The sequence below is a fragment of the Haliaeetus albicilla genome, chromosome 4 (assembly GCF_947461875.1).
Source record: "Haliaeetus albicilla chromosome 4, bHalAlb1.1, whole genome shotgun sequence".
In the NCBI taxonomy this organism is placed as follows: domain Eukaryota; kingdom Metazoa; phylum Chordata; class Aves; order Accipitriformes; family Accipitridae; genus Haliaeetus; species Haliaeetus albicilla.
Genome location: NC_091486.1, coordinates 44133149 through 44156937, shown reverse-complemented (window position 1 = coordinate 44156937; position 23789 = coordinate 44133149). Strand labels below are relative to the sequence as shown.

The window sequence follows — 23789 nt, the reverse complement described above, 5'->3', positions numbered from 1 at the left end:
GATGGAGAAACAAGTCCTACCAAAGGCTGTGCCCCTGCCCGGGGGGAGGTACATGATGGGCATGGGGAGCCTGCGGACACATCTGCTGTGGTCTTGCCATCATCCCCAGGACCAGTGCCAGCCTGGGAGGGGACATGAGCCAACTCCTTCTGCAGCACCAAAGCTGTCCTGGTTTCCTCCCTAGAGAGGAAACTGCTTCAGGGAGAAAACGTGCTGTCATTAAAGAAAGGGCCTAAATAACACACCCTGGCTCTATCACTTTGGCTGAGAAAAGCAGGAGAAAATCCCAAGCGAGATAAATGCTGGTCTAGCCCCCACCATGCTGGTTTGGCGGTGAGCATCTTTGCACAGGTGTTGGGGGGCTCAATGGGATGAGAGGCCTCTGGGTGGGAAGATCCCAGGCTGGGATGCGGCCACCTGGACCCCTCACGGCCCTGGGAGGGGGAGTGTGGGGTGTGACAATTCCCAGACATCTGGGACCCCGCTGCCGCGCTTCCAGGCGGGAACATATAAATATTTCAGCGGAGTAGCCGAGCCCTGTCAGGTTGCATTTGCTTCTGGCAGGGTAAGTGCTGGGAGAGGGGGAGGAAAGGGGGAGAGAAGATGCTCTCGGAAGATGCATCATCTCCCGGGAGATGGGGGCACCAGCTCCGGGGCCCGATCCTCGAGGGTCTCCACCTCTGCTTGGTTTGCCTCTAAGGATGCTCTCACCTCTGAGACTGGTGCAGTCCCTCTTGTCCTGACATTTGGGTCTCACCCCATAAGCGCATCTTGGGGGCTGTTGCCAGGCTGTGCCGAGGGGAGAGAGGCTTCGGCAATTTTGCTCTGAGCCCGGTGGGCAGCGGCACGTCCAGGACCCCCAGGGACACGGCACAGCCCAGGCTGGAACTAATCCCATCCCCTCCCTGTAAGAAACAGGGGTGCAGAAATAAATCCAAGCAGCTATGGGCAGTGAGGAGCGGGCAGGGCAGGCCTTAATCACTGCGGGGGGGGAAGGGGGGACGACGACAACCAAGGCGGTGGGCAGCATCTCCCCGGGGGTGCTGCCGAGCCAGCCTGGCGGTATGCGGGACCCCGCAGCCCAGAGGCTACGGTAGATGGGCGGGGAGCTGAGCCCGGCTGGGAGGAGCCGGCGAAGGAGCTTTCGGGGTGGGGGCGATTCCCCCCCCCCCGTCTCGGACACACAACTACGAGCTGCCGGTGGGGCTCTGCCCCCCCCGGTGTGGCCGAGCTCCTCCTTCTGCTTCTGCTTCTCCTTCTGCTTCTCTACTTCCCCCTCCTCTTCCTCTGCCTCCTCCTCCCCTTCCTCCTGCCCGCTGCACTGTGGAGCTTGTAGTCCCTCCACCTCCCCGCACATGGGGCACGACTACATTTCCCGAGGGCCACCCCCCATTCTCCTCCTCCTCCTCCTCCTCCTGCCCCCGGCTTGTTGTGGATCCTCCTCCGGCAGCAGCAGCGCCGTGGGGAGCCCCGGGAACCCCCCCCACCGCTCCCGGCCGGGTACGGCCCGCCGCCCCCATGCCCATCGTCCCCCAGGTACGGCCGGGGCTGCGGGGGTTCTGGGCTGCCCCCGGTGCTGGGCCGCCCGCGGTACCGGGAGTACCGGGGATGTGGGGTGTCCCCGGGGGGGCCGGGATGCCGGGGATGTGGGTGTCCTCCCTCGTCGGGGTGCCCGGGATGCTGGGGATGTGGGTTGCCCCCAGGGTAAGCAGCGTGCCCTGTCTCAGGGAGAGCTGGTGCCGCGCAACCCCCCCCCAACACCCTCCTCTACCACACGCACCCCAAACCACCCCCGGAGCACCTGAAAGAGCCACCCATCCCTTGGGTGCTGGGGGCGGGGGGGAGGCAGATAGGTGCCCTCACGGTGGGCGAGGGTGTATTTTCAGGAACTTCCTCCCCCTGTTTTGGGCAAGGTCCCTCAGGGACTCGAGCACCCTCATCCCCTGCCTGCTCGGCACCTGCCCACAAAACGTGTCATGCTTCGGTGGCATTACTTCTGTGCTACTGACATGCAGCTGCGGGGAAAGCATCCCCCCCCCCCCCCGGGGTGTCCCCTCCGGACCACAGTGGCCGTGGCTCCCCGGGGAGCTGTGCCTGAGCTTGGCCACCTGCATCGCCCGTGGCCCCGGGTTGACAACTGTGTAGCATGAGAGTGATCCCTTGTCAAGGTCATGCCGTGATAACCTGGCGATAACCAGGTTCACACGGTGATAGCCGCCCGTGCTCTGCTCCCTCTCTTCTGCCTGGCTTGCACCAGGGCAGAGGGATGACAGCACCGAGCTGGGAACATCCCTTGGGAATCGCACCCGCTCCCCTCGAGTGGTAGCAGCTTTGTGGAAGGTCTGGAGAGGTGGAATTGGGTCTGGCCGGACAGCTTTGGGGCTGGAGTCCCTGCATGTGTGGGGACACACGTGCTAGGAGTTAGGAGCCGGTGCTGACAGGGACGGTGGCACTGGGACAGCAGCACGGAACTGTATCCCAGGTTTAATGTGGATGGTTTCCTTTGGGCCAGGGATGAGCAGTTGCAGCCATCCTGGATGGACACGAAAGGAAACAGGGATCATCTGCTTCCCAAATGGGTTTGGGGCGGAGGGTGGAAAACAGCCTGTCGGGGTCCCAGTGCATGTGCTGGGGGGCTGCCCCACAGGGAGCGGCTGCTGGAGGGGACGATCACTCACATCCACAGCCCAGCTTGGGAACGAGTGGGAGATGGGGCATAGTCCAGGCAGTTGCAGCTGGGCCCGAGGCGGGCGGGCACGGCATGGTGCTGGGGTGGGTGTTTGGGAGGGTTTAGCCCCCGCTCCTTGACCCTTGTCCTTCCCGGCACAGCAGTGGGGGGCTGCGGCACTGGCTCCGGGCAATAGCTGGCTGGAACTGAATCCCTGCCCTGCTCCTCAGGAACCTATTTAAGAGGTAAGGGCTGTTTGCCCAGCTGTGAGCTGCGGGACATGTGCATTTTGACGATGCTTAGTCACCAGCGCTGAAATCCCATAGGAATGCCGCTGGACCGGTGAGTACTTGCTAGGGTGAATGGGCACTCTGATTCCCACTGCCACTTTTGGTTTCAGTCATGACCGACTTTCCCCTGCCGGCACCGGCACTGGCTCGTTTCCCCGTTAGCCACGTGCGTTATCTTGGGAAGGGGTGCTCTTCAGAGGTGAGCCCCCCTAGTCTCGCTGTGCAGAAGGATGATGGCAGCCGGGGGGAGGCATGGACTGGGACTGTGGACTTACTTTTTAATTACCGTGATTAGTCATTCTGCGATTAGCAGGGTAATTGGGTTTCTAGACCTTGCTCCCGCCATGGATTGGCACACGTGGATTTTTATGGCTCGAAAAGTGCTGTCGGTGACTTGTTGTGGGAGAGAGGAGCACTGGGAGGACGGCCAGGCCAGGCCTTCTCCCTTCCCTGCCTTCATCCCGTGACCTCTAATCAGGCCTCCCCGGCACTGCCAGCTTTCCTGCGGCCAAACCTCAGGATCTGAGCATTTAATCCCCCTCCAGACTGTGAACCTCATGGTATTTTGCATTCTCCCCAGGCCAGGCAATGCCACCTGAGCATCGTGTCCTGCCAGGGGAGAGCCGATGGGCAGCTGCTCGCCTGTGGTTCAGCTAAAGTCGCACTGACCGCCCAGCTAATGTATAACACGGGTGGCCTCACGCCCGGTGTGCACATTAACTCGCTTTCACAACCGGCACGGTCCCTGCGACCGCTGCTGTCTCCCTCCGGAGCATCCCTGGCATAGGGCTTCTACATCCCTCTGCCTCTGGGTCTGCAGTTGGAGCGACTTAGCTTGGAGGGAAGCATTGCTTTGGGGAAGGGATAAAACCCCACTGACTCTTAAAAGGGAGAAAAATGGAGGTGATGGGAGCTGAGCAATGCCCCGCTGCAGAGCTGGGCACTTCGTGCATCCAGGCTCTTTTATACAGGATTTACAAATGTCGCCCGAAATGGGCCCCCCCCGGCTTTTGCACAGCAAGACATGCGGCTGCTTTTCTTCTTGCAAGAACATCTCCTGGGGAGAAGGTAGTGGTATTTATTTGCTTTGCGATTATAGAGGAATTTGAGCCTGTGCCAAATGCTGCTTTCTCCCCAGAAACTGCAGCGACGTGGCTTTCGATGCTTCGGAGAGTGCCTGCAGCCAGAGAGGGGCTGCCTGGCCCAGCAAAGCCCATCTAGCTGACGGTCCCCGGGATAACGCCATCATCCCACTGCAGAGCCGGCAGAGCCATGCCCGAGAAGGATGATGATGCCAAAAAGCCGGCATCGGAGACTGTGCTGGACCAGCGCTGGAAGCTACAAGTCTTCTACCTCTGCTTCTATGGCTTCATGACACAGATCCGGCCCGGGGAGAGCTTCATCACCCCGTATCTTCTGGGGGCTGACAAGAACTTCACGCAGGCAGAGGTGAGCCGTGGGCAGCCTGTCCCCCCGTGGTGTCCCCCTTTCTGCTCATGGTCACCACCCTGGGGCTGGCAGGAGCATCCTCTCACGGTCCTGGGGTATGGAGGGGTGCGGTGAGATGTGGTGGTGCTTTTTGGGTGGCTGGGGGAGAAGGTGGCATGTGTCCATCTGGCAGCGTGTCCCTGTCCCGCTGGGCTGCGAGGTCACCCTGTCCCCTCAGCCCCAGGCTCAGCTTTCTCCCGTGTAAGACCTTGTGACCAGGCTAGATGCCACTTTAGGGGGGTGATGCCTGATCCCTGCCCACCTGGGCAGCCAGTGGGGTGGCAGGGGGGTGCCAGGCTGGGAGAAGCCCTCTCCCATCCCACCGGTGAGACCCTCCCATGCTGGCACAGTGCAGGGCACAGGGCTGGGCACTGCCAGGCTGCTGGCAGTGATGGGGTTAGACGAGGAGGGACTGTATGTCGTCGTCCTCTGACCAAGTGACGCTGGCCCCGGTCCCAGCAGGCTGCTGCATCCGTGGGAATGCTGTGTTCCCAGCACGGGAGGGGCCTGAGGCTCAGCCAGGCCCCTGGCTGAGTGCGCTGTGGGCCACATTCCTCCCCAATGAGGTGCCGCAGCGGGGGTCAGTGGCTGATGGCCACCCAAACCGCATTCCTCTGGGCTGGGGGCATCCCCCAGGGATGTGTCCCGTGCTCAGCACCTCCTCGCACGCACGGCAGGTGACGAACGCGATCATACCGGTGATGACCTACTCCTACATGGCTGTGCTTGTGCCCATCTTCCTGCTGACGGACTACCTGCGCTACAAGCCAGTGCTGGTGCTGCAGAGCCTGAGCCACATCTCCATCTGGCTGCTGCTGGTGTTGGGCACCTCTGTCCTGGCCATGCAGCTGATGGAGTTCTTCTACAGCGTCACTATGGCCGCCCGCATCGCCTACTCTTCCTACATCTTCTCCCTCGTCACCCCATCCCGCTACCAGCGTATGGCCAGCTACTCCCGCTCTGCTGTCCTCCTGGGAGTCTTCACCAGCTCCGTGCTGGGCCAGCTCTGTGTCACCTTGGGGGGCGTCTCCTTCCTCACCCTCAGCTACATCTCATTGGGCTTCGTCAGCTTCGGCCTCATCCTCACCCTCTTCCTTGAGCGGCCCCGGCGCAGCCTCTTCTTCAATCAGCCTGAGGGGGCTGCGCCCACCGAGCTGGACAAGATGGCCGGGGGGGATGGCGGTGGGGGGACGCGGGGCTGGCGGGAGGCGGTGCTGTGCCGTATGCTGCGGGAGGTGGGAGCGTTGGCCGAGCAACCCCAGCTCCGGCTCTGGTCCTTGTGGTGGGTCTTCAACTCGGCCGGTTACTACCTGGTGCTGTACTATGTGCAGATCCTCTGGAACGAGATCTACCCCACCATGGACAACCGCCGGGTGTACAATGGAGGGGTGGACGCTGCCTCCACCCTGCTGGGTATGCTCGCCTGGGCTGGGAACACCAGGGATGCAGGGGGACACCCCTGTCCTGCTGCATTCCTGGGAATGGCAGTCCTTATGGCATTTGGGGGGATGCAGGGAATGGTTTGGCAGTGGTGATGAGATGAACATCAGTGGATGAGATGAGTGTCGCTAGGCTGGGGGATGCAAAGTGGTCCCATGCTGGTGATGTGTTCACAATATCCTTCATCTCCTCCCCAGGGGCTGGCGCCTCCTTAGCTGCCGGCTATGTGAAGATCCGCTGGAGGCTGTGGTCGGAGCTGGTGATCGGGGTGGTGACAGCTTTCCAGGCGGGGCTGCTCCTGCTCATGAACACCACCAGCAACATCTGGCTGTGCTATGCTGCCTACGTCCTCTTCCGCGGCTCCTACCAGTTCCTGGTGCCCCTTGCCATGTGCGTGGTACCCTTGGGGACCTGCTCCCACCCCGGCAGCCAAGCTGGTACCAGGGGTTCACTGGTGATCCCCTCTTTCCCAGTTTCCAGATCGCTACCTCCCTCTCCAAAGAGCTCTGCGCGCTGGTCTTTGGAGTCAACACCTTCTTTGCCATCGTGCTGAAGACCATCATCACCATCATCGTGGCCGACAAGAGGGGCTTGGGCTTGTCCGTGCATCCCCAGGTAGGGATCAGGGGCACCGAGGATGGAGGTGGTCCCCTAATGATGTGGGATGAAGGGGGGGCCGCAAGTGTCATTCTCTTCCCCTCACTCTCTTGCAGTTTTACGTGTATTTTGGCTACTTCACACTGCTGGCAGTGGTCTACCTGGTGGCGGCCGTCTGTGTAGGCATCTGGCACAGCCGCCACAAGCAGCTGGCAGAGCCGGCCTTGCCCAAGGAGCCGTGCCAGCTCCTCACCGAGGTGCCAGCGCAGGAGAAAAGCCTGAAGGCAAGCACCGTGTGAGCCTGAGCGCCGGCATGGTGACCACAGTGGCTAGGTCTCAGCTCCATAAGTGAGCGTCACCATCACCGTGTGCTCAGTCTCTTGTCCTGCCACTGGTCTTCAGCACTGGCCTGTTGAGGACATAACCCCTTAGGACCTGTTTTCTGCTCCATGGGGGCAGGGCTGTACCCTCCCCATCCACAAACACAACCAGAGCAGGGTTGCCACGGCCAGGTACCACGCAGGGATATGGATGGGGTCCAGGGGGTCTCCCAGCCACCAGCTCCCCATCATCGCACGGACCCAGGCTACAAGAAGATAACATTTTTTTATTATTCAGTGCCTTTAGAAAATGATTCATAGGACACAACTGACCAAAAAAAAAAAAAAAATCCACAGGCTTTAAATTGCATTAATTACACAAAATACAGTAGACTGTAAGAAATAGAGACCATGTGACTCGCACAGCTTTTATGGTAATAATTTCCATACAATAATAAAAAGCTAGTTACAGATTTACCTTTTTTTCTTTCTTTTTTGTTTTTTAGCACCTTGGATTTGCCCATAACAATTCAAACTAGCTTTGCTGCCCCTTGGCCCTTGGAGTGCAGCAAAGGTGGCACGGGGAGGGGGGGTGATGGCAGGGTGCCTGCCCTCGGTACCATGCATGCTCAACATGCACATGCATGTAAACACATGCCAAGGGCGCGTCTGGCCCCACGTTGGGGCCACCCCATTGCCCCGGTCTGCGCACTGGCCTGAGTGTGGCTGTACCCGGGATGTGGGGGCACGCCTGGGGGTCTCGAGGGTGTGTGGAAAGAACTGGGGAGACCAAACCCCCCCCCAGAGCTCGTGAGCTACTGGTGTGGATGATGATGGGGGACTGGGTGGGAATGGTCCTTACCTGGGGAGGGCGGAGACCATCTGGGGGGAGCCCCAGCACCACCATGGGACGGTCCCTTGCTTGGGTGGGGTGCCTGGGTTTCAGTTGGAGAAGACCCCGTGGCCCCAGCAGCAAGGATTTGGGTCCAACCCCGAGCTCCTGGCGAGGACAGTGCGGGGCTGCGGGGGTGTCAGAGACCCCCCCCGCAGGCTTTCCAGGAGGGCACACCGCATGGCAGTGCTGAAATCTCCCTGCCAAGCATCCTCTCGCCCAGCCACCCCGAAAAGAGCATCCAGGCAGGTGGGAGACGCAAGCTGAAGTGGTTAAATATTAGGAGTTAGAAGAGAAGTGGAGGGAAATGAGGAGGAGGAAGAGGAAGGCAGCCAGCCCATGGCTGCCCTGCCCCAGGCAGGATGCGAGCCCCTGCCAACCCAGGGCAGGGGTGATGGCGATACTCTTTGGCTTCAGGTCTGCGGGAGAAGAAAACCCTGCGGGGCGAGGGCAGGTGCATGGGGGGGCTGAGGACCACAGGGGTGCCAGGGTGCAGGCTGGCCCGACCCTCCCCAGGGAGATGTGGGGTACCCAGGGGACGGGAGGGTGTCACTTTTTGGCGGCAGTCATGAAGCTGTTCTCGATGCAGAGGACGACGAAGGCATGCTGGCAGCTGCTGGCCATCTGCTCCAGCAGCTTGCCAGAGCCCAGCGAGGAAGCCTGGCCGGTGACGGCACGTTCCTCTGTCCGCCACGTCTCACAGTAGCTCTCGGGCAAGCGCCGACCCTTGGCATCCGAGCCGTGCCAGATGCTCTTCTGCGGCCTGGAAAGGAGAAAGGTGAGGGGATGCCGCTGCCTCCCCCCCCAGTACAGACCCCATCTCCCCACTTTCCCCATCACTTAGTCCCGCACTCACCATCCCACATCCCGCAGGACATCCCGGCCGTCAAAGGAGAGGATGCGGGCGCCAGCTCGCAGTGGGGCCCCGCTGCCCGTGAAAAGGGCTTCCCAGTTACTGAAGAGCACTTCGTCCTGGTGGGGAGTGGTGGAAAGAGGGGAGGGTCAGCCCTGCCTGCACCCTGAGAGCATCACAGGAGCTCTGAGCCCCAGCAGCCTCTGGGGAGGGGATGCTTCACGGTCACTGCCATGTGGATGGATGTGGGCTATGGGATGCTCTGCAGCTCTTGGAGCTCCTGGGGTGTCAGGAAGGGGATGGGGACACACACGTACCCGGAGGTTGACAATGGGCACGGCGGCGCGGTCAGCCCTGCGCACAATGCTGTAGAGGTCCTGCAGGCGGGAGGAGAGGAAGGCGCGGAAGGTGCCGGCCAGCCCGACCTGCCGGGCTTGCTGGAAGCACTGGAAATCGGCGCCCCGGATGCCGCGCATGCCACCGCTCAGCGGGGCGTTCAGGGCCACCAGGTGAAGCTGCCAAGAGAGGACAACAGGGCTTGAGGGACGTGGCTTTGGCCACCATCATCACCTCCCCTCAACCGGCACGTGGCACTCACGGCAGGCTGGAAGTCCTGGTGCACGTGGGCGGCCACGGGGGCCGGATCCGGCCGGCGGTGGATGTAGTAGCTGTTGAGGAGCTCGTGCTGGTGGTGGAGCAGGGGTTGCTCGGGCAGCCGGTGCTGGTTGGCCACCACCTCATCCCCGTGCCAGGGACGGGCGGTGGGTGGGGGGCTGTGGTTGTGGAGGGGGTGCAGGGGTCCGCGGGGTTGGAGGGGGGGCTGGGGGCCGGCATAGTGGATGCTGGGTGGCTTGTCGTACACCTCGTTGTCCTGGGGAGGGAGGCGGAGACAGGCTGGGGGTTGGTGCTGCCCCAGGTGGGAATGGGGATGAGGATGGAGATGGGGGTGGAGACGGTTGAGGATGGATGGAGATGGGAATCGTTGCAGATGGATGGAGATGGGGATGCGGATGGAGATGGGGTTGGTTGGAGACAGGATGAGGATGTATGAGAATGGAGGATGGGGATGGACATGGGGGATAAGGATGGGCATAGGGGACGAGGATGGGCATGGGGGACAGGGAACTCACCAGAGCCGAACTGGGGATCAGGGTGTGCTCCTCCAGCTGCAAGGGCATGGCACATCAGATCCCAGCTGCCCGTCCCCCCTTCCTCGCGCATGGGTGGGGGGACCCATAGGCATTGCCAAAAGGCACCACCAAAACCCCAGGGCGATGCTGTCTGCACTCCCCTAGAACCAGGCAGTGCAACCCAAGATGGGGTGCTCCTCCGCTCCCCCCCCACTCACCAGCACCCGTCGGAAGCCCCCGCGCAGGCGGACGTAGAGCTCTTGCCGGTCAGTCAGGAAGACGAGGCTGCCCTCGGGCAGCTCGTGCGCAGCACTCAGCATCGCCTGGTAGGTCGGCAGGGTCCGCAGCTGCAGGCACAACCCGGCGGGTGGCTCAGGGCTCAGCCAGCCAGCCCGTGGGTGACCCCCTACCCAGAGCCCCAACTCACCCCCAAGGACATCCCACTGGTGCCTGGTGGTCCAGGGGGTCCTGGTGGTCCAGGGGGTCCAGGGATACTGATAGCTGGGGAAGAAGGGTGAGATGGAGAGGGCTGCAGCAGGGGTTGCAGGGAAGGATGCAAGGGTGGCGGGGGGGATGCAATAGGGAAGGTACTCACCTTGTCTGTGGGGACCTGGGAAGGAGGGTGGACCAGGGGGACCAGGAGGGCCAGGGGGGCCCTGCCGCCCCTCGTATCCCATACCAGGGGGGCCCTGAGGTCCAGGAGGCCCTGGCGGCCCAATGATACTGTCCCCCTTGGGACCCTAGGCAATGCGAGAGAGCATCCCTGGAGCAAAGCACCCAGGGATGCTGCACCCCCCCATTCCCCCCTCACCTGCTGCGCCATGGGGTACTCACCGGCAGCCCAGGGTAGCCCTGGGGCCCTGGAGGCCCTGGCAGCCCAGAGATGCTGGGACCGTAGAGTGGGGTGCTGCCTGACTCGCCTTTCTCACCCTTGGGACCTGCATCCCCCTTGTCACCCTGCAGAATGGCACAGCCTTAAGATGAGCGGCAGGGCTGCACCCCAGTACCCCAAATCATGCCAGGTGCCAGGCCTGTGAGCCACCACCAGTGGGCAAAGGGCTTACCCGCAGGCTGGCACTGAAGTGACTCAGGTCGTAGGGGAAGTGGCCTGCGGAGAGGGAGAGGAGGGGCGAGGAGAGCTGGGATGCGCACGAGCCACCCTCTGCCCACCTCTGCCTGTGGGGACTGGTCACCTACCTGGGGGTCCCGGGGCTCCAGCATCACCTTTCTCTCCCTTTTGTCCTGGAAATTGGTGGAAACCTGTGGGAAGCAGCAGAGAGATGCCATCTTAGTGCTGCAGCATCCCAGCTCCAGCTGTAACGGAGGGGGTGTCCCCCGCCACCCCACCTTGCTGGGGGTCCCCGAACTGCCCTGATGGTGCTGGGAGAGGGACACCCCCTTACCGGGGAAGGCTGGCAGTGCAGGATGGCTGGAGTCACTGAAGGCCTGCGGGGATGCAAAGGAAGTGGCTGCAGAGACAGCAGGATCCTCAAGGACCTCCACTCAACGTGATGCTGATGACAGCCCCATGTGCCAGCCCTGGCCAGGATGCCACGGGAGCATCCTCCATCCTCTCCAGCCAGGCAGGGGGCAACCAGGAAGACCTGGTCACCAGCCCTCAGCACCCCCATCATGGTGACCGTGTTGTTACTCACATTGCTGCTGTCATAGACTATGCTGCCGGGTGGCCCAGGGGGCCCTGGGGGACCTGGGGGCCCTGGGGGACCCTGCAGGGAGAGAGAAGATGTGTCAGGGTCCTGCAAAGTGGACAGTCCCCGTGAGGGGAACACTGGGGCCATGCCCTGCCCCAGAGGGTCAACCAGCCCCTGAGAGAGGGAGGCATGTGCCCTTTGCCAAAGGGATTTGGGTCCCCCAGTCTGCTGGGCCAGCAGTCCAGGGAGGCTGCAGCAGTGCTCACCCGCAAGCCCAGTACGCTACTGACATCCGCGGGGTCACCCTTCTCACCCTTCAGCCCATTCATGCCGGGACGTCCCTGTGGATGAGCAGCACAGATGAACCTCATCCCCAACCCCCTGCCAACCCCAGGGTGACACCCCAGTGTCACTTCTGATGCCCCAGCATCACCTCCAACACCTCGGCATCACCCTGCCCCTCAGGGACACGATAGGGTTTGGGGTTCAGTGGGTGCAAGATGCGCAAATGGGGTGGGGGGACGCAGTGAAGGAGGTGATGACCGAAGGGACAAACAAACCGGGAGCAGGTCTTACGGGTCTGCCCGGAAAGCCGATCTCTCCCTTCATCCCTGCTCGTCCCTGGGGACCCTGGAGGGGAAAGAAGATGAAGATGAGGGTGCTCAGAGTAGGGGCACCCCGCCCCGTCCCTCTCTGCCCTGGACTGGCCCCGTTCCTCCCTGTGGGATATGAGGAGGATGGTGATGGTGACTTACCGAGGGTCCCATCGGTCCCCGTGGCCCCGGCTCCCCCTGTGGACAGCGGAGAGGGAAAGGGCATCACAACCGGGACCACCTGGCACCCATTGCACAGGGACATGCCCCCCATTCCTGCAGCACACCCACCTTTTCTCCTTTCACCTTTGCAGTGACCATGGTCCCATCGGGGCTGATGATGACACCAGGCTCCCCTTTCTCCCCCTGCAAGAGAAGAGAAGGCATGAGGGGAGATGGAGGGACCAGGCTCCTTCCCATGGTGGGGCTGGCATCACCACTGGGACCCGGTGGCCAGTCAGGATGGGGGACCAGACGTGTGACCACCCCACGGGGTGGAGGTGGCCCGGAGCAGTTACCTTCAACCCTGGGGAGCCCTGAGGACCAGATGACCCCCGGTCGCCTTTCGGTCCCACCGGGCCCTGCAAGGAGGAGCACAGAGCCCATGTCAGCCCCGACCCACCAAAGGCAGACCCCAACCCCCCTCTCCATCACCACCACCCCAGTAGTGCTGTGGCAGGACCGGTGACCAGAGGCTTCACCAAAGTGTGCCCAGAGCTTTCACTGGGGCCACCCCTGTGGTCCCCAGCCCTGCCACCGACTCACCGGGAAGCCGGCGTGACCTGGTCTGCCCTGCGGAGAGAAGCAGAGATGCTTTTGAAAGCAAACCCTCTCTTTCCAAGAAACTGGATGCTCTCCCAGCAATGCTGAGGAGTGGGCACAGGTGGCAGGGGGCACCTACCTCTGGACCGGGCAAAGCCACCAAAGACTTCTGGAAAAAGAGACAAAACGAGGTTTTTTCACCCTGATCGTTGCTCTGAAGAGGTGAGAGCTCCTGGAGAGGTCTCCCTCAGTCCCCCCACAGGATGGGTGCTGGGCAGGCCCTCCCCCCTGCCAACCCCCCAAGTTTAGCTTCTCCCAGCTGCAGTGAAGCCAGGTGCCATCACTTACATCTTCACTAGAGACAGTAGTGACCTGTCCAGGGGGACCAGGTGGACCAGGGGGCCCGGGCAGCCCCACACCATCTTGGCCTCGCTCACCCTGGAAGACACAAGCCATCAGCCCCAGGGCCACCACTGGCCAGTCCCCGTCCCCAGCCTGGTGGCACCTACCTTCTCGCCGGGGCTGCCTCTGTCACCTTTGGGTCCCTGGAAGGAGGAGCAGGGAGGGGTGAGCTTCCCGCTTGGCACCACACACAGCCGGACCCTGGCTTACAAGCGGAGACCCACTCCTGCCTGTGGCTCAGCAAAATCTTTCAGGCCACCCCCCTCTGTCTGCAAGGTCCAGGCAGCGAGCCAGGTTGGGATGCTTTTGGGTGGAGGTGGTGGCGAGCAGGGTGGCAAGCCGATGGGGATGGGGTCCCAAGCGGCGTGGGCAACCCTGGCACGCGGTGAGCCCGGTCCTGGAGCAGGGGAACCACTGAAGGCACCGGCGGGGCAGAATTTTGGCTGCTGGGGATGGAGCTGCTGCAAATGGCCCTGCAGCGATCAAGGGTGCTGTGCCTGGAGTGAGGGGGCTTCTGGAAAAGGGGGGCTGATGCTCCTACCTGCGGTCCGGGGAAGCCCTCCAGGCCAGGCCGGCCATCCACACCGGGTACGCCAGCATCTCCCTGCAACGAGGTGTGGAAAAGGGCAGGATGCAGTATGGAGCATCCTCCTGACAGTCCCAGGTTGGGGAGCACAGGGGTCCTGCCCAGCGCCCTGCAAGTGCAGGTGCTCGCACACAGCCCGTCCCAATCTCCAGGCACTCCTACCTTCAGTCCCGGCAAGCCGGGCTGCCCAGGGCTGCCAACCTCCCCCTGCAAGGAAAGAGGTGTCAGAGCAGGAGCATCCCCACAGACTGCCTGTGGGCATCCTGCAAGGATGGAGCCAAGCTCCTGTGGCTGGCTCGAGCAAAGGGCGAGGAAGGTGTCTGAAGGGCAAGGAAGGTGTTTGAAGGGCTCCTCACCTTCACCCCCGGCAGTCCTGGCACTCCCTGCAAGCAACAAGAAGGGGCCATGAGCGTTGGGTGATGGCAGGGGACATGATGGCAGGGGATGCCCCCGGCAGCCCAAGATGGAGGCAAGAGCGGAGCTACCTGTGGTCCTTCGGGTCCGGGTGGTCCAGGGGAGCCAGCGGTGAATGGCAGCCCCGAGCCCTCCATGTCGCCCTAGGTGGGGGAGGGAGAATGGGCTGGGCCACATCTGCCCCCCACTCCGGTTCATCCCACCCCCTCCATCACAGGGGTGATCACTTACAAATCCAGCCTCGTAGCCTCTCCCCGCTGGTCCTGGGGGACCGGGGGGCCCTGGAGGCCCTCGGGGTCCGATGGGCCCAGGAAGGCCAGCTAAACCCATTTCTCCTGGGGCTCCTGCTGGTCCCATTTCTCCCTTGTTGCCCTGCAAAGGGGACAAGAAAAACAAGGGGACAGACGAGGTGGCAACGGTCCCTGCCTGGAGCCTGCAAGCGGGAGGCAGCACATCCCTTCCCGTATCCCCAAACCGCCCCTTGGGACAGGACATGGATGTTCCCCTGTCTCCAGGGCAGAGGGGCTTTGCAGGAAGGGGCATTGCCCAGCTTATGCATCCTTGGTCCTGGCTGTCTTTGGAAGGCCCCAGCTCCCCGTGCAATGTGCACGGTGGCCACCAGAGGCTCGTCTAAAATCATAAATGCGAAATTTTTTTGCACATGTCGCTGGCTCCGATGCTGCAGCAGAGCTCAGCGCCGAAGGAGGATGCTCGCATGCATCCTTGCGCTTTGCTGCGGGTCTCCGAGGGGCAGGATCAGTCTTTACGCCCGCTGCTGCCCTATCTACCCTCTCAGTGCTGGCAGCATTAAGAAACCTTAATTCTTGAGGGTCTTGCCCACAGCTCAGGCTGCGGTGCATGGGTTATCCCAAGGGGCATCCTGACCCCCAAGGGAGGGGAGGGCAAGCATGTGTATCCCAGCAAGCCTCTACCTCCACCCTTGGGGATGCAGGGCAGAAAGAAGCTCAAGTAGGGAGGAAGGAGAGTGATGCACAGAAGATGGGGTATTTTCCGGTGGGGTGTGGGCACCCAACACCCCAACCTCCCCCAAGCAAACCCTCTTCTGTGCCTTGAAACACCCCACTCACCTTTCCTGCCCATTTCCCAAGGTGGCAGTGCCCAGAGCAAAGCCAAGTTAGGGTGGCAGGAGCCCAGCAAGCATCCTGTGGGCGGTCGGCGGCTTCACGCGCCCTTGAGCTGCAACACTGTTCTGCTCTGGGAGGAACCCAAATCCCAGCATCCCCCTTCCCACTCCGGCACAAGGTGGCCCCCCAGGCCTCATCCCTGCCTCCAGTCTGCAATGCACATAGGACACCTCCCCAGGAAACCCACCCAGGCACAGTACCTTGGGTCCTGGTGCACCGGGGAGGCCAAGGTCGCCCACGTCGCCCTGGGGAGGAGAAGGAGGGAGAAGAGGGTGTGAAGCAGCTGCCCAGCTCCAGGCAGGAGCAGGTTGGTGCTCCTCAGCCTGGGGATGGAGGGAGCTGGGACCTCCTGGGGATGTGCCAGGGGTGCTGGCTGCCCTGTGGGGGAGCCGTGATGTGCTCCCAGAGGACATGGGACAGGGGATACTCACCTGCTCTCCTTTGGGCCCTGGCTGCCCAGCTGCCCCATCTCTTCCAGGAGGACCCTGAGGACCCTGCAAGATGCCCAGGAGCTGGCTCCAGCACAGGGGGAGCCCATGGGGCTGGTGGGCACTGAGCTCCCCACCACCACAGGAGGCAGTTACAGCCCCACTGCTACGGGATGGCCCTGGGATGGGTCCCCTTGGACACCTCATACACATACCGCTGGCCCTGGGGGCCCGGGGGTCCCGTCCCTGCCTGGCAGCCCCGGCCGTCCCAGCAGGTCCGTGTGGTTCATCCCAAACCGTCCTGGCTCCCCTGGCAAACCGGGCACACCGGGTGGCCCTGGGGGACCGGGTGGCCCTCGTGGACCCTGGAAGAGAAGGATGGGATGATGGCTGAGTGTGTTCCCCCACTCCCTGCCAGCAGGACAGGCACTCACCCGCACTCACCCGCAGGCTCTCCAGGTCGCCGCCGAAGCCAGAGCCCTCCATGTCGATGAAGGTCTGGGAGAGAAGCATGAGGGCGATGTCAGGCATCGACAACCAGGGTCAAGGTACCCAGAAGTGCAGGAATTCTGCCTGAGGGATGGTGGCAGCATCCCACACTACTGTGTCTTGGTGGATCACCGCCCCCAAATCTCTATGTCCCAGGGGGTACCCACCAGCTTGTCATGCTTGGAGAAGGGTCCTGGTGGTCCTGGGGGGCCAGGTGGTCCAGGGGGTCCCCTTGGTCCCACACCTGGGTCACCCTAGCACAAAGAGAGTGCAGTTTGCAAGTGCAGCCAAACCAATGGCAAGAGGAAGGGGGGGCAGCGGTGTGTGCCATCCCCCCGCCACCGGCACCAGCACTCACCTTCTCCCCCTTCAGACCGGGCTCGCCTGGTGTCCCGGGGAACCCCTGGGGCCCCATATCGCCCTGCAAAGGGGAGGGGTGGGGGGTCAGTGGGTGGCAAGGCAAGGGAGTGGCTGGCACCCATTACCCCCCACCCCCCCACCCCACTTACAGGTTTGCCGTCCTCGCCAGGATCGCCCTAGGGATGGCAGAGAGGGGAGAGGTCAGCGTGCAGGCAGGCTGCGGTAGGGGGAGAGGGGAAACCCAAAGGGTGGAGGGCTCAACTCACGGGCTCGCCGTCCCTGCCGGGGGCTCCGTCCTTCCCCGGTGGCCCTGGGGGACCGGTGACCTGCTCTACCACCGAGCCATCGGTGTGCCGTGAGAGGGTCCCAGGGGGGCCGGGTTCACCTGGTTCCCCTTTCTGGCCCTTGGAGCCAGGGTAGCCAAATCCAGCACTGCCCTGGGGAGGGAAATGGGGATTGGTGGTACATCCCCAGGGGTGGCAGCCCAGGCAGGCATGGCTTTGCCCCGGCTCCCCCAGTGATGCTCACCTTAATGCCCAATTCTCCTTTCTCCCCCTGCAGGACAGAAACAAAGAGGAGCAGGTGTCAAACGCAAACACGTCACAGTCACCGGCATCCTTGAGCCCCCGGGGTCCACTCTCTCACCCACCTTTTCGCCTTTGACACTGCCCATCCCCATGATGCCTCCGGTCCCTGAGTCCCCTTTCAGGCCACGTTCGCCCTTCTCTCCCTTTTCACCTTTGGGGCCGGTGCCTGTGGGAAGGGAAAAGGGACCCGGTCGTGTTTGGGGATAGCCACCCCACCATGTCCCTACTGGTGTGCCGGCCAGCATGGTGGGGAAGGGGAAAACTGCCTTCATTACCTCCTGCGGAGACCCGCAGCGTCTCCTCTGCTCTGGTCCTCTCGGCTTGCTGCGGGGAGCCCCCGCTGCTCCTTGGCCCACTGCCCGCCACCACAGGGGGAGCAGTGACGGGGACAGCATCCACCAGCCCCGGGACACCCTGTGCCAGCAACAAGGGGACACCGCGGTGCTGTTCACCTCCCAGTACTCTCCCAAAAGGGACAGGTGCCGGGACCCCATCAGGCATCCCAGGACCTCGACCATGGAGGGCACTCAGTCCTCCTCATCCCTAAAATCTTGGGGTCCTGCCACTGAGCACAACACCCGTGGGCACCAACTCACCCCGACCTTCCCTGAGGGTTGGTGGCCACCTTCTGCCCCGCTGCCGAAATCGCCGGAGACCTGCATTTGCCCGGGGAGAAGGGCAAAGGGTGAGCCAGGAGCATGAGGCAGCACCCCCCCCAGCCTGCCCCAGCCGGGCTGTCAGCACTCACCTCCTCGGTGTCATCATCCTCTTCCTCGCACTGGCGCTCGGCCGCCCGCGGGTCCCCTTGCAGCTTCAAATCAGCAATCACCCCCTGGAAGGAAACCACGCCGAGGGCTGCCATGGATGGATGGGTGCCATGGACAGAGGTGTGTCGCAAGCCACCCTGTGGCATGGTGTGACCTGCCGGGCCGCTCAGCCACCATGTCCTCAAGTGCTCCACAAGGCTCTTTCACCTGGTGCAGAGAGCGCTCTCCACCTGAGATCCAACCATAACCCAGCACAGAGACGTTTCAACCTTGCTGCCCCAGTCCCCAGCACCACCGGCATGGAAAAAGCCATGTGCCAGTTCTGGCACCAGGCAGGCTGAGCAGAGGTAGCAGCCAGGATCCAGCCAGCCAGCCAGCCAACAATGCTTTTAACAGGAACCTTTTTGGCCATGCTCCATGGTTCCTCTCTCTGGAGGGCTCCCCAGCGGCAGACGGCTTCTCTGCTCCAAGCAAGGGCCACTGGCAGGTCCCAGTCCGCTGCAGCCCCAGTTTTGTATTTCTTAGGCTAATCCACAATTCCTTACCATTTATTTGGGTTTTACAAGCACTGTGTGCATCCACGCTGCTTGTTTATACAAGAAACCACCACAAATTCCTTCCTAAGGATGCTGCCTCCAGACAAATCCCCGTAGCTGAGCTACCTGTGCTGCCTGGGAGGGCAGCATCTCCATCTTCGCTGGGGACAGTGTGTGGGTACCAACCTGAACCCCACAGCTCCCACGGTGAGCAGAGTCACCCAGCACATCTCAGAGCCCAGCCCAGGTCCTCGCTGCTGGCATGGGACACAGGGATGCTGCTGGGATGGGATGCTGCCCATCCCTCTGATCCAGGCGGGGAGGTGCCAGGGACCATGCTGGGAGGTGAGCTTGAAGAGGGCAGATACCTCCCACTCAGTGTCTGTTCTCTGGGCAAGACACCTAAAACAATATTTGGGCTCACTTGAAAGCACAGCGCACCATGTCTGGGAAAGAGAGCTGCGGTCAGGAAACACGATGGGTTTAAGAAAACAAGAATCAGGGGCAGCTGCAGTTCAGCCAGGCTGGCTATGGCATTATAATATGAATATATTATAAATATACTATAGACATATAATAAATATAATATATTATAAATATATTATATTTTTATACATAAAAAGTAATATTTATAACCCCCCCCCCAAGCAAATGCCCCCCAGGTGGGTTGTGACCTCCTCCAGCTGCTCGCCCTCGTGACAGCCAGCTCTAAACCATCCCTCTCCTCCCCGCTGAGCATCAGCAGCAAGCCCAAGCTTTAATAAATGCAACACTCCAGCCTGGCCTTCCTGGTCCTGGGGCTTGCCAGACGCATCAGAAATAATCCGGTTCCAGCCCTGAACCGAGGCATCCCCACAAGGGATGGTCATAAGGGCCCTTTGCAGGCCATTTGCCCCAATAAAGGGGGCAGCAGCATCATAGGTCTTATCATGCATCCAGCTGCAAACCAGTACTCCTGCCAGACCCCAGCTGAGACCCCATTTACAGTAACCCCCTTGATATCTGCTGTCCCAGGGGCTTCTGCATTACCTGCAGGCTTTGCCCCTCCAGGTTTCATGCCATTGACACAAAGGCAACTCAGGAAGAAGCACAGATGCCAGCTGAGACCCCACCAGCAGCCCTCCAGCTGCCTGCGAGCAGCTCATCTTGCGGCTTGACTGAGGGCCAGGTTTTAATCAGCTTGATGCCCTGTTAGTTCCAGATAACGTGAGTCAGGGCTGGTCAGCAATGGAAATACCACGAGGCAGTCAGATGCCAAGGAGACGTCCAAGCCTGCGCTCCCCGCTCTCCTCTCAGCCAGCTGAGGCAGTCAGCCTCCTTCCCTCGATGGCCATCTATTCTCCACGGAAAAACTGGGGGCAGGCGGTGGGATCGGGTGCTTGGCAAGCTCAGGAGCATCACCTGCTAGAGAGGCAGGAGTGCTTTGCTCTGCTCTGGGCTGTTGCTTTGCCTCCCAAATGGTGCCAAGCCCTCTCCAGCTGGGGAGAGCAGTTCTTCCACAGCCATGACCTGGCCCTCCCAGTACATTCAAGAGCAAAAAGTTGCTCTTGAGACCGCAAGGGACCAACCCGAATCCCAGTGCAAACCGGTCTCCAGCCCATCAATAATTAACCCCTTCCTGGGGGAGCTTTCCCTGCCCAAAGCCATTTAACTGGGACTGCGGCAGCACCACTCGTTAATCAAGATGATGCTTAAGCTCAGAAATGTGCTTTGCAAAGCTCCCCAGGAAAAGCATCGTTCCACTCGGCAGAGCCTCTGTTGCTGGGCAAACCATGCTCAACCCAGGCAAAACCTGGCAGTACAATCCTGAACTTTCCTCTCCTCCGCCACCGTGGGGGATTTCCATGTCAGCTGGGCATTTTCCCCACACTTTCCATAAACCTTTATCTAGAACATAAGTCACGCTCAAATCACAGGCTGAGCTATCACCTTCTCTCCTTGCTCTCCAAAGTCTTCCTGCAGATACCGCCCAACGTCAGCCAACAAAGATATGCTCCAGCCCAAGCATTTTTTCCAGCTAAGAGAGACATTTTACCAGCCAAACCAGCTCCTCCATGAAAGGAGTTGGGTATTTTTAGCAATGGGGAGATTCGAAGAGGCTCCGTGCATTTGCTGGAAAAGGTATGAGCAACGGTGGCTGCTGTAGCGCAACCCCATCTCCTCCTGCCAGCCCACCTTTAGAGTTTTGCTTCGGTGAGACCCAAGACAATAAAGTTGGTGGCATCTCAAGCCACCTTTCCCCCCCATCTCAAGTGTCTCCTTCCCCAGGGCCATGCATGGAGCGTGGCCGCTGGTTAGTCTTCTGGGCAAAGAAGTTGGTTCAACAGGCACAGGCTGGTGTCACGTCCTGCCAGCCTCACCCAGCCTTCTTGGAGATGCTCCTTGGGGTGACCTGAGGCCTTACCTGATATTTATCTGGGTCGGCCCCTCCAGCCTGAGCAACGAAGAGCCCGGAGCCATCTTCCAGCTCCATCTCATCCGGGGAGCGCTCGAAGCGGACCCGCTCGTGCTCCTCACAGTCCAGGTAGAGAATTACTTCATCCTCCTCTACGCTGATGGCAAAGCGCGTCCACTGGTTGAGCAAGGTGGGCACAGTGAAGGTGGCCGCCGCGTATGAGCTTGGCGAGCCCGGCTCTGTGTAGTAGAAGATGATTTTCTGCTTGCCTGCCTGCAGCTCCGAGAGCTTGACGCCCACATAGATGATGCTCTGTGAGGAGTCCGTGACGGCAAAAAGCACACCGGCCCGGGGGGTGGTGGGCTGGATGTGGAACAGAAGGGAAAAGTCCCGGTAGAAAGGGCTTGGAAGGTGGTACCGGGCCACCTGGCCTGTGTTGGCGTTAGGGCCGAAGACATAGCCGGGGTTGTTGTCAGGGCCATAAATTTTGAGGATCTCTTCTGGTGGGGGGTCTCCGATCAGCTCCAGGAGGCTGACCTCGGTGCTCAGGTTCTCTGCAAAAGGAAGGGAAAGGGGATGGTCACAGCCGGCTTGGCAAGGATGGTCACTCTCGTCAAGGTGCCTTGGGGGGATACCACTGGCCATGCCTCCCCCAAATGCCACTCTACAGTGGCTTCCTCTGCTCGCCCTCCCCAGGGCCCAGGATTTTCCTTCAGGCTGTGGGTTGGCCAAGGTAGCAACGCTCCTCAAGCTGCTCCCACAGCACTGTTTGGATGCGAGTCCCAAAATCCCATGCATTCCCTGCTGCTGGTCCTCCAACCACAGCTGGAACATTCCTGAGTTGGGATAAAACCAAAGGGATCTTGCCCATGGTAGCAACATGCAGGGGATGCTGCTGGAGCACCAGGATGCTGAACAACCATGGAGCCACGAGGAAGTGTGTTGCATCCATACCCGCTCCAGGGTCACGGCGACCCCCCACGTCATCCTGGGACAAGCTCATGGGGTCACCCTGGCTGGGAATAAATCAGAGCCATCCCCTTGCAACACCCTGGGAACGGGGCTCGAGACGGCGCGCCTCATCAGCTTCCCAGATGATCTCAATTTGGAGCTCGCCTCCTTTCCTGACTCCTTTTTCTCAAGGCGCTTGGGGAAGTTCTGCTCGGGACGGTCTTTCCTACCCGACACAGCTGAACATCTGGCTGGGGCGAGCCGGCCCTCTGTACGCCAGCTCCCGTTGTTTTGGCAGCAGGCACATCCTCATCGCCCACACACCGGGCGCTGGATTCCTCCTCTCCTATGTCAACCACTCAGGCAAGCGCCAACTCGATGGGAGCGAGCACGCTGGGTGCTTTTTTTAACTCCATGTTTCCCGGGAGCGAGGAAACCCAACCACCCCAGCTTCAAAATGGCTGAGGGCTCTGCACTGGGAACAGATGCTCGGTGCTGATTTCAGCTCCATCCTGAGTCAGGAGCAGGAGCTGAGACAATTCAATGTCCCCAACTCCATCTCTGGTGAGCAATGGGGGGTTATCAGAGGTGTGCTGAGCCCAGGAGGACCAGCCAGGAACCTCCACCCTGCTCTGGAGCCAGGCATTGTCCTCCAGAGCTCTTAAAAAAAATAAGAAGAGAAAAAAAAAAGAAAGAAGAAATCAGCCCAGCCTTGCCCAGCCTGGAAGGAAAACACGTCTCTCGGGATGGTGGGAGGAGATGAAAACATGGGTGCCTCTTCCAAAGCCTGGGGGTATCTGTGCACATGGAGCATCCCCAGCCTCCCCCCACTGCCAAGCTCTGATGCCAGCACCAGCCCCATGACAGGGATCCAGGCAGCGGGGACATTAGAAATGCCACTGATTAGAGGTGCGGGCAAGTTTTCTCTCTGCCAGACCCTAGACACACTGATCCTCTCCTGAGCCTGCTGCTCTGAAACTGCTCAGTGCCCACCCTGCTCCTCCAAGCCCCGAGTCCCTCCCAAGCTTGGCACGCCAAAACTGAGCACCCGGCTGGGAGGAAACCTCCCTCCCAGCCTTGCACCAGCCCTAAGCCCCTCATCTGCCCTGCACCAGGATTGGGCTTCCCATGGGGCAACCCCAGCCTGCTCGGAGGGGAAGGGCTCGGTGAGGGGTTCCTCACCGGCTGTGGGGAACTCTGGATCCTGGAAGCCCAGCATCCTTTTGCACTCAGGTGTGTGCAGCCCTACACCAAAAATGATGGGGCGAGCGAGCAGGGCTCCCCTGGACCCACAGTGAGCCCCACCCTGGCACCCACCCTTGAGACACCCCATGCTCAGGCACCCCACAAGCTCTCTCCCACTGCCCCGTCCCCAACCGTGTCATCCCCAGCCACCCTGCAGCAGGCGGCTGTGGCCAAGCCAACTGCAAACACCAGGATGCAGGGAAGGAGCTTATCTTGGGCTGGAGGAAGCCAAATTCACAACAGCTTTAAGGGAAGAGGAAACCAGAGCTTCCTGCTGGGGGTCCGCACGGGTGTAAGAGCGTAAGAGCCAACGCTGCAATTTCTGCAGCCAGACAAGCCATCGTCTGCCCCCAGGGCTTGGGATGACAGGGGACAGGCTGAAAGAGCCTTTTGTTAGCAATGCAATTTTCAACCGCGCTCCCCTTGGCATTTCAGACGGCTCTGGGATCCTCCCTCCTCTCCAAACATGCCACTCGCCCCCGAGCCCAGGGTGGGAGCTGGGTGCCAGTGCTTCTCCAAGCAAACAGGGACGCATCTTTCCCCTGTGCAATGTGCAAAGCAGGCAGAGGCCAGGGCTACGAGGCTGGATGGGGCCTGAGGAGCAGGGGGAGTAAGGGGACACCCCTTCAAACGGCTGTTCCCCTACAAAAGCCAAGTGCCCCTTCTCAACCCCAAACCTTTCAGGCCATGACTGCTTTTTCCAAATGGCACCCAAAGCCCAAATATTGCACCCCCCTCCTCCCTGTGGCAAACCGACAGCATCCACCACGGAGAGCCAGAGACAGTCGACGCTGCGATG

General features: G+C 61.1%; 2 protein-coding genes across 7 annotated transcripts in view; one reads left to right on the top strand and one right to left on the bottom strand.

Moving 5' to 3' along the window:
• Nucleotides 1–309: 309 nt before the first annotated feature.
• SLC19A1 (solute carrier family 19 member 1) lies at nt 310–7280 on the top strand. 4 transcript variants are annotated; one of them, XM_069782204.1, is made up of 7 exons: nt 1451–1536; nt 2899–3010; nt 4097–4407; nt 5124–5859; nt 6084–6276; nt 6360–6501; nt 6600–7280. In XM_069782204.1, exons 3-7 carry the CDS (start codon nt 4231–4233, stop codon nt 6780–6782), a joined length of 1431 nt encoding a protein of 476 aa, XP_069638305.1. In that variant the 5' UTR covers nt 1451–1536; nt 2899–3010; nt 4097–4230; the 3' UTR covers nt 6783–7280. The 4 variants fall into 4 exon arrangements, with proteins under 4 accessions (XP_069638308.1, XP_069638305.1, XP_069638307.1 ...); XM_069782206.1 differs by lacking the exon at nt 1451–1536 and adding an exon at nt 3930–4026 and having other exon boundaries at nt 2807–3010; XM_069782207.1 differs by lacking the exons at nt 1451–1536; nt 2899–3010 and adding an exon at nt 310–333.
• Nucleotides 7071–23789, bottom strand: part of COL18A1 (collagen type XVIII alpha 1 chain) — a 41768-nt gene continuing 25049 nt past the window's right edge. For 2 of the 3 annotated variants that reach the window (XM_069782201.1, XM_069782200.1), the window contains 41 exons: nt 20804–21348; nt 17845–17928; nt 17693–17752; nt 17372–17510; nt 17159–17262; nt 17038–17064; nt 16776–16946; nt 16659–16685; nt 16508–16570; nt 16317–16403; nt 16105–16158; nt 15876–16025; nt 15664–15726; nt 15433–15477; nt 14319–14459; nt 14159–14230; nt 14030–14056; nt 13836–13880; nt 13629–13691; nt 13195–13230; nt 13034–13123; nt 12825–12854; nt 12689–12715; nt 12442–12504; nt 12215–12289; nt 12086–12121; nt 11907–11960; nt 11597–11671; nt 11334–11405; nt 11082–11124; nt 10876–10938; nt 10743–10786; nt 10513–10635; nt 10274–10418; nt 10106–10179; nt 9897–10025; nt 9679–9714; nt 9147–9419; nt 8866–9063; nt 8552–8667; nt 7071–8458 (listed from right to left, as the gene is read on the bottom strand). In XM_069782201.1, coding sequence (XP_069638302.1) covers nt 8245–8458; nt 8552–8667; nt 8866–9063; nt 9147–9419; nt 9679–9714; nt 9897–10025; nt 10106–10179; nt 10274–10418; nt 10513–10635; nt 10743–10786; nt 10876–10938; nt 11082–11124; nt 11334–11405; nt 11597–11671; nt 11907–11960; nt 12086–12121; nt 12215–12289; nt 12442–12504; nt 12689–12715; nt 12825–12854; nt 13034–13123; nt 13195–13230; nt 13629–13691; nt 13836–13880; nt 14030–14056; nt 14159–14230; nt 14319–14459; nt 15433–15477; nt 15664–15726; nt 15876–16025; nt 16105–16158; nt 16317–16403; nt 16508–16570; nt 16659–16685; nt 16776–16946; nt 17038–17064; nt 17159–17262; nt 17372–17510; nt 17693–17752; nt 17845–17928; nt 20804–21348 — 3983 coding nt within the window. In that variant the 3' untranslated portion in view covers nt 7071–8244. Of the gene's footprint in view, nt 8459–8551; nt 8668–8865; nt 9064–9146; nt 9420–9678; nt 9715–9896; nt 10026–10105; nt 10180–10273; nt 10419–10512; nt 10636–10742; nt 10787–10875; nt 10939–11081; nt 11125–11333; nt 11406–11596; nt 11672–11906; nt 11961–12085; nt 12122–12214; nt 12290–12441; nt 12505–12688; nt 12716–12824; nt 12855–13033; nt 13124–13194; nt 13231–13628; nt 13692–13835; nt 13881–14029; nt 14057–14158; nt 14231–14318; nt 14460–15432; nt 15478–15663; nt 15727–15875; nt 16026–16104; nt 16159–16316; nt 16404–16507; nt 16571–16658; nt 16686–16775; nt 16947–17037; nt 17065–17158; nt 17263–17371; nt 17511–17692; nt 17753–17844; nt 17929–20803; nt 21349–21748; nt 21977–23789 lie in introns of those variants that run through there. The other variant, XM_069782202.1, reaches the window with a different exon arrangement.

What these genes read in the sequence shown, in the direction of transcription:
- SLC19A1 (XM_069782207.1), top strand. Translation starts at nt 4,231, where the DNA reads ATGCCCGAGAAGGATGATGATGCCAAAAAGCCGGCATCGGAGACTGTG. An exon ending in AGAACTTCACGCAGGCAGAG is followed by an intron (nt 4,408 to 5,123) that starts GTGAGCCGTGGG and finishes CACGCACGGCAG; the next exon opens with GTGACGAACGCGATCATACC. An exon ending in GCTTGTCCGTGCATCCCCAG is followed by an intron (nt 6,502 to 6,599) that starts GTAGGGATCAGG and finishes ACTCTCTTGCAG; the next exon opens with TTTTACGTGTATTTTGGCTA.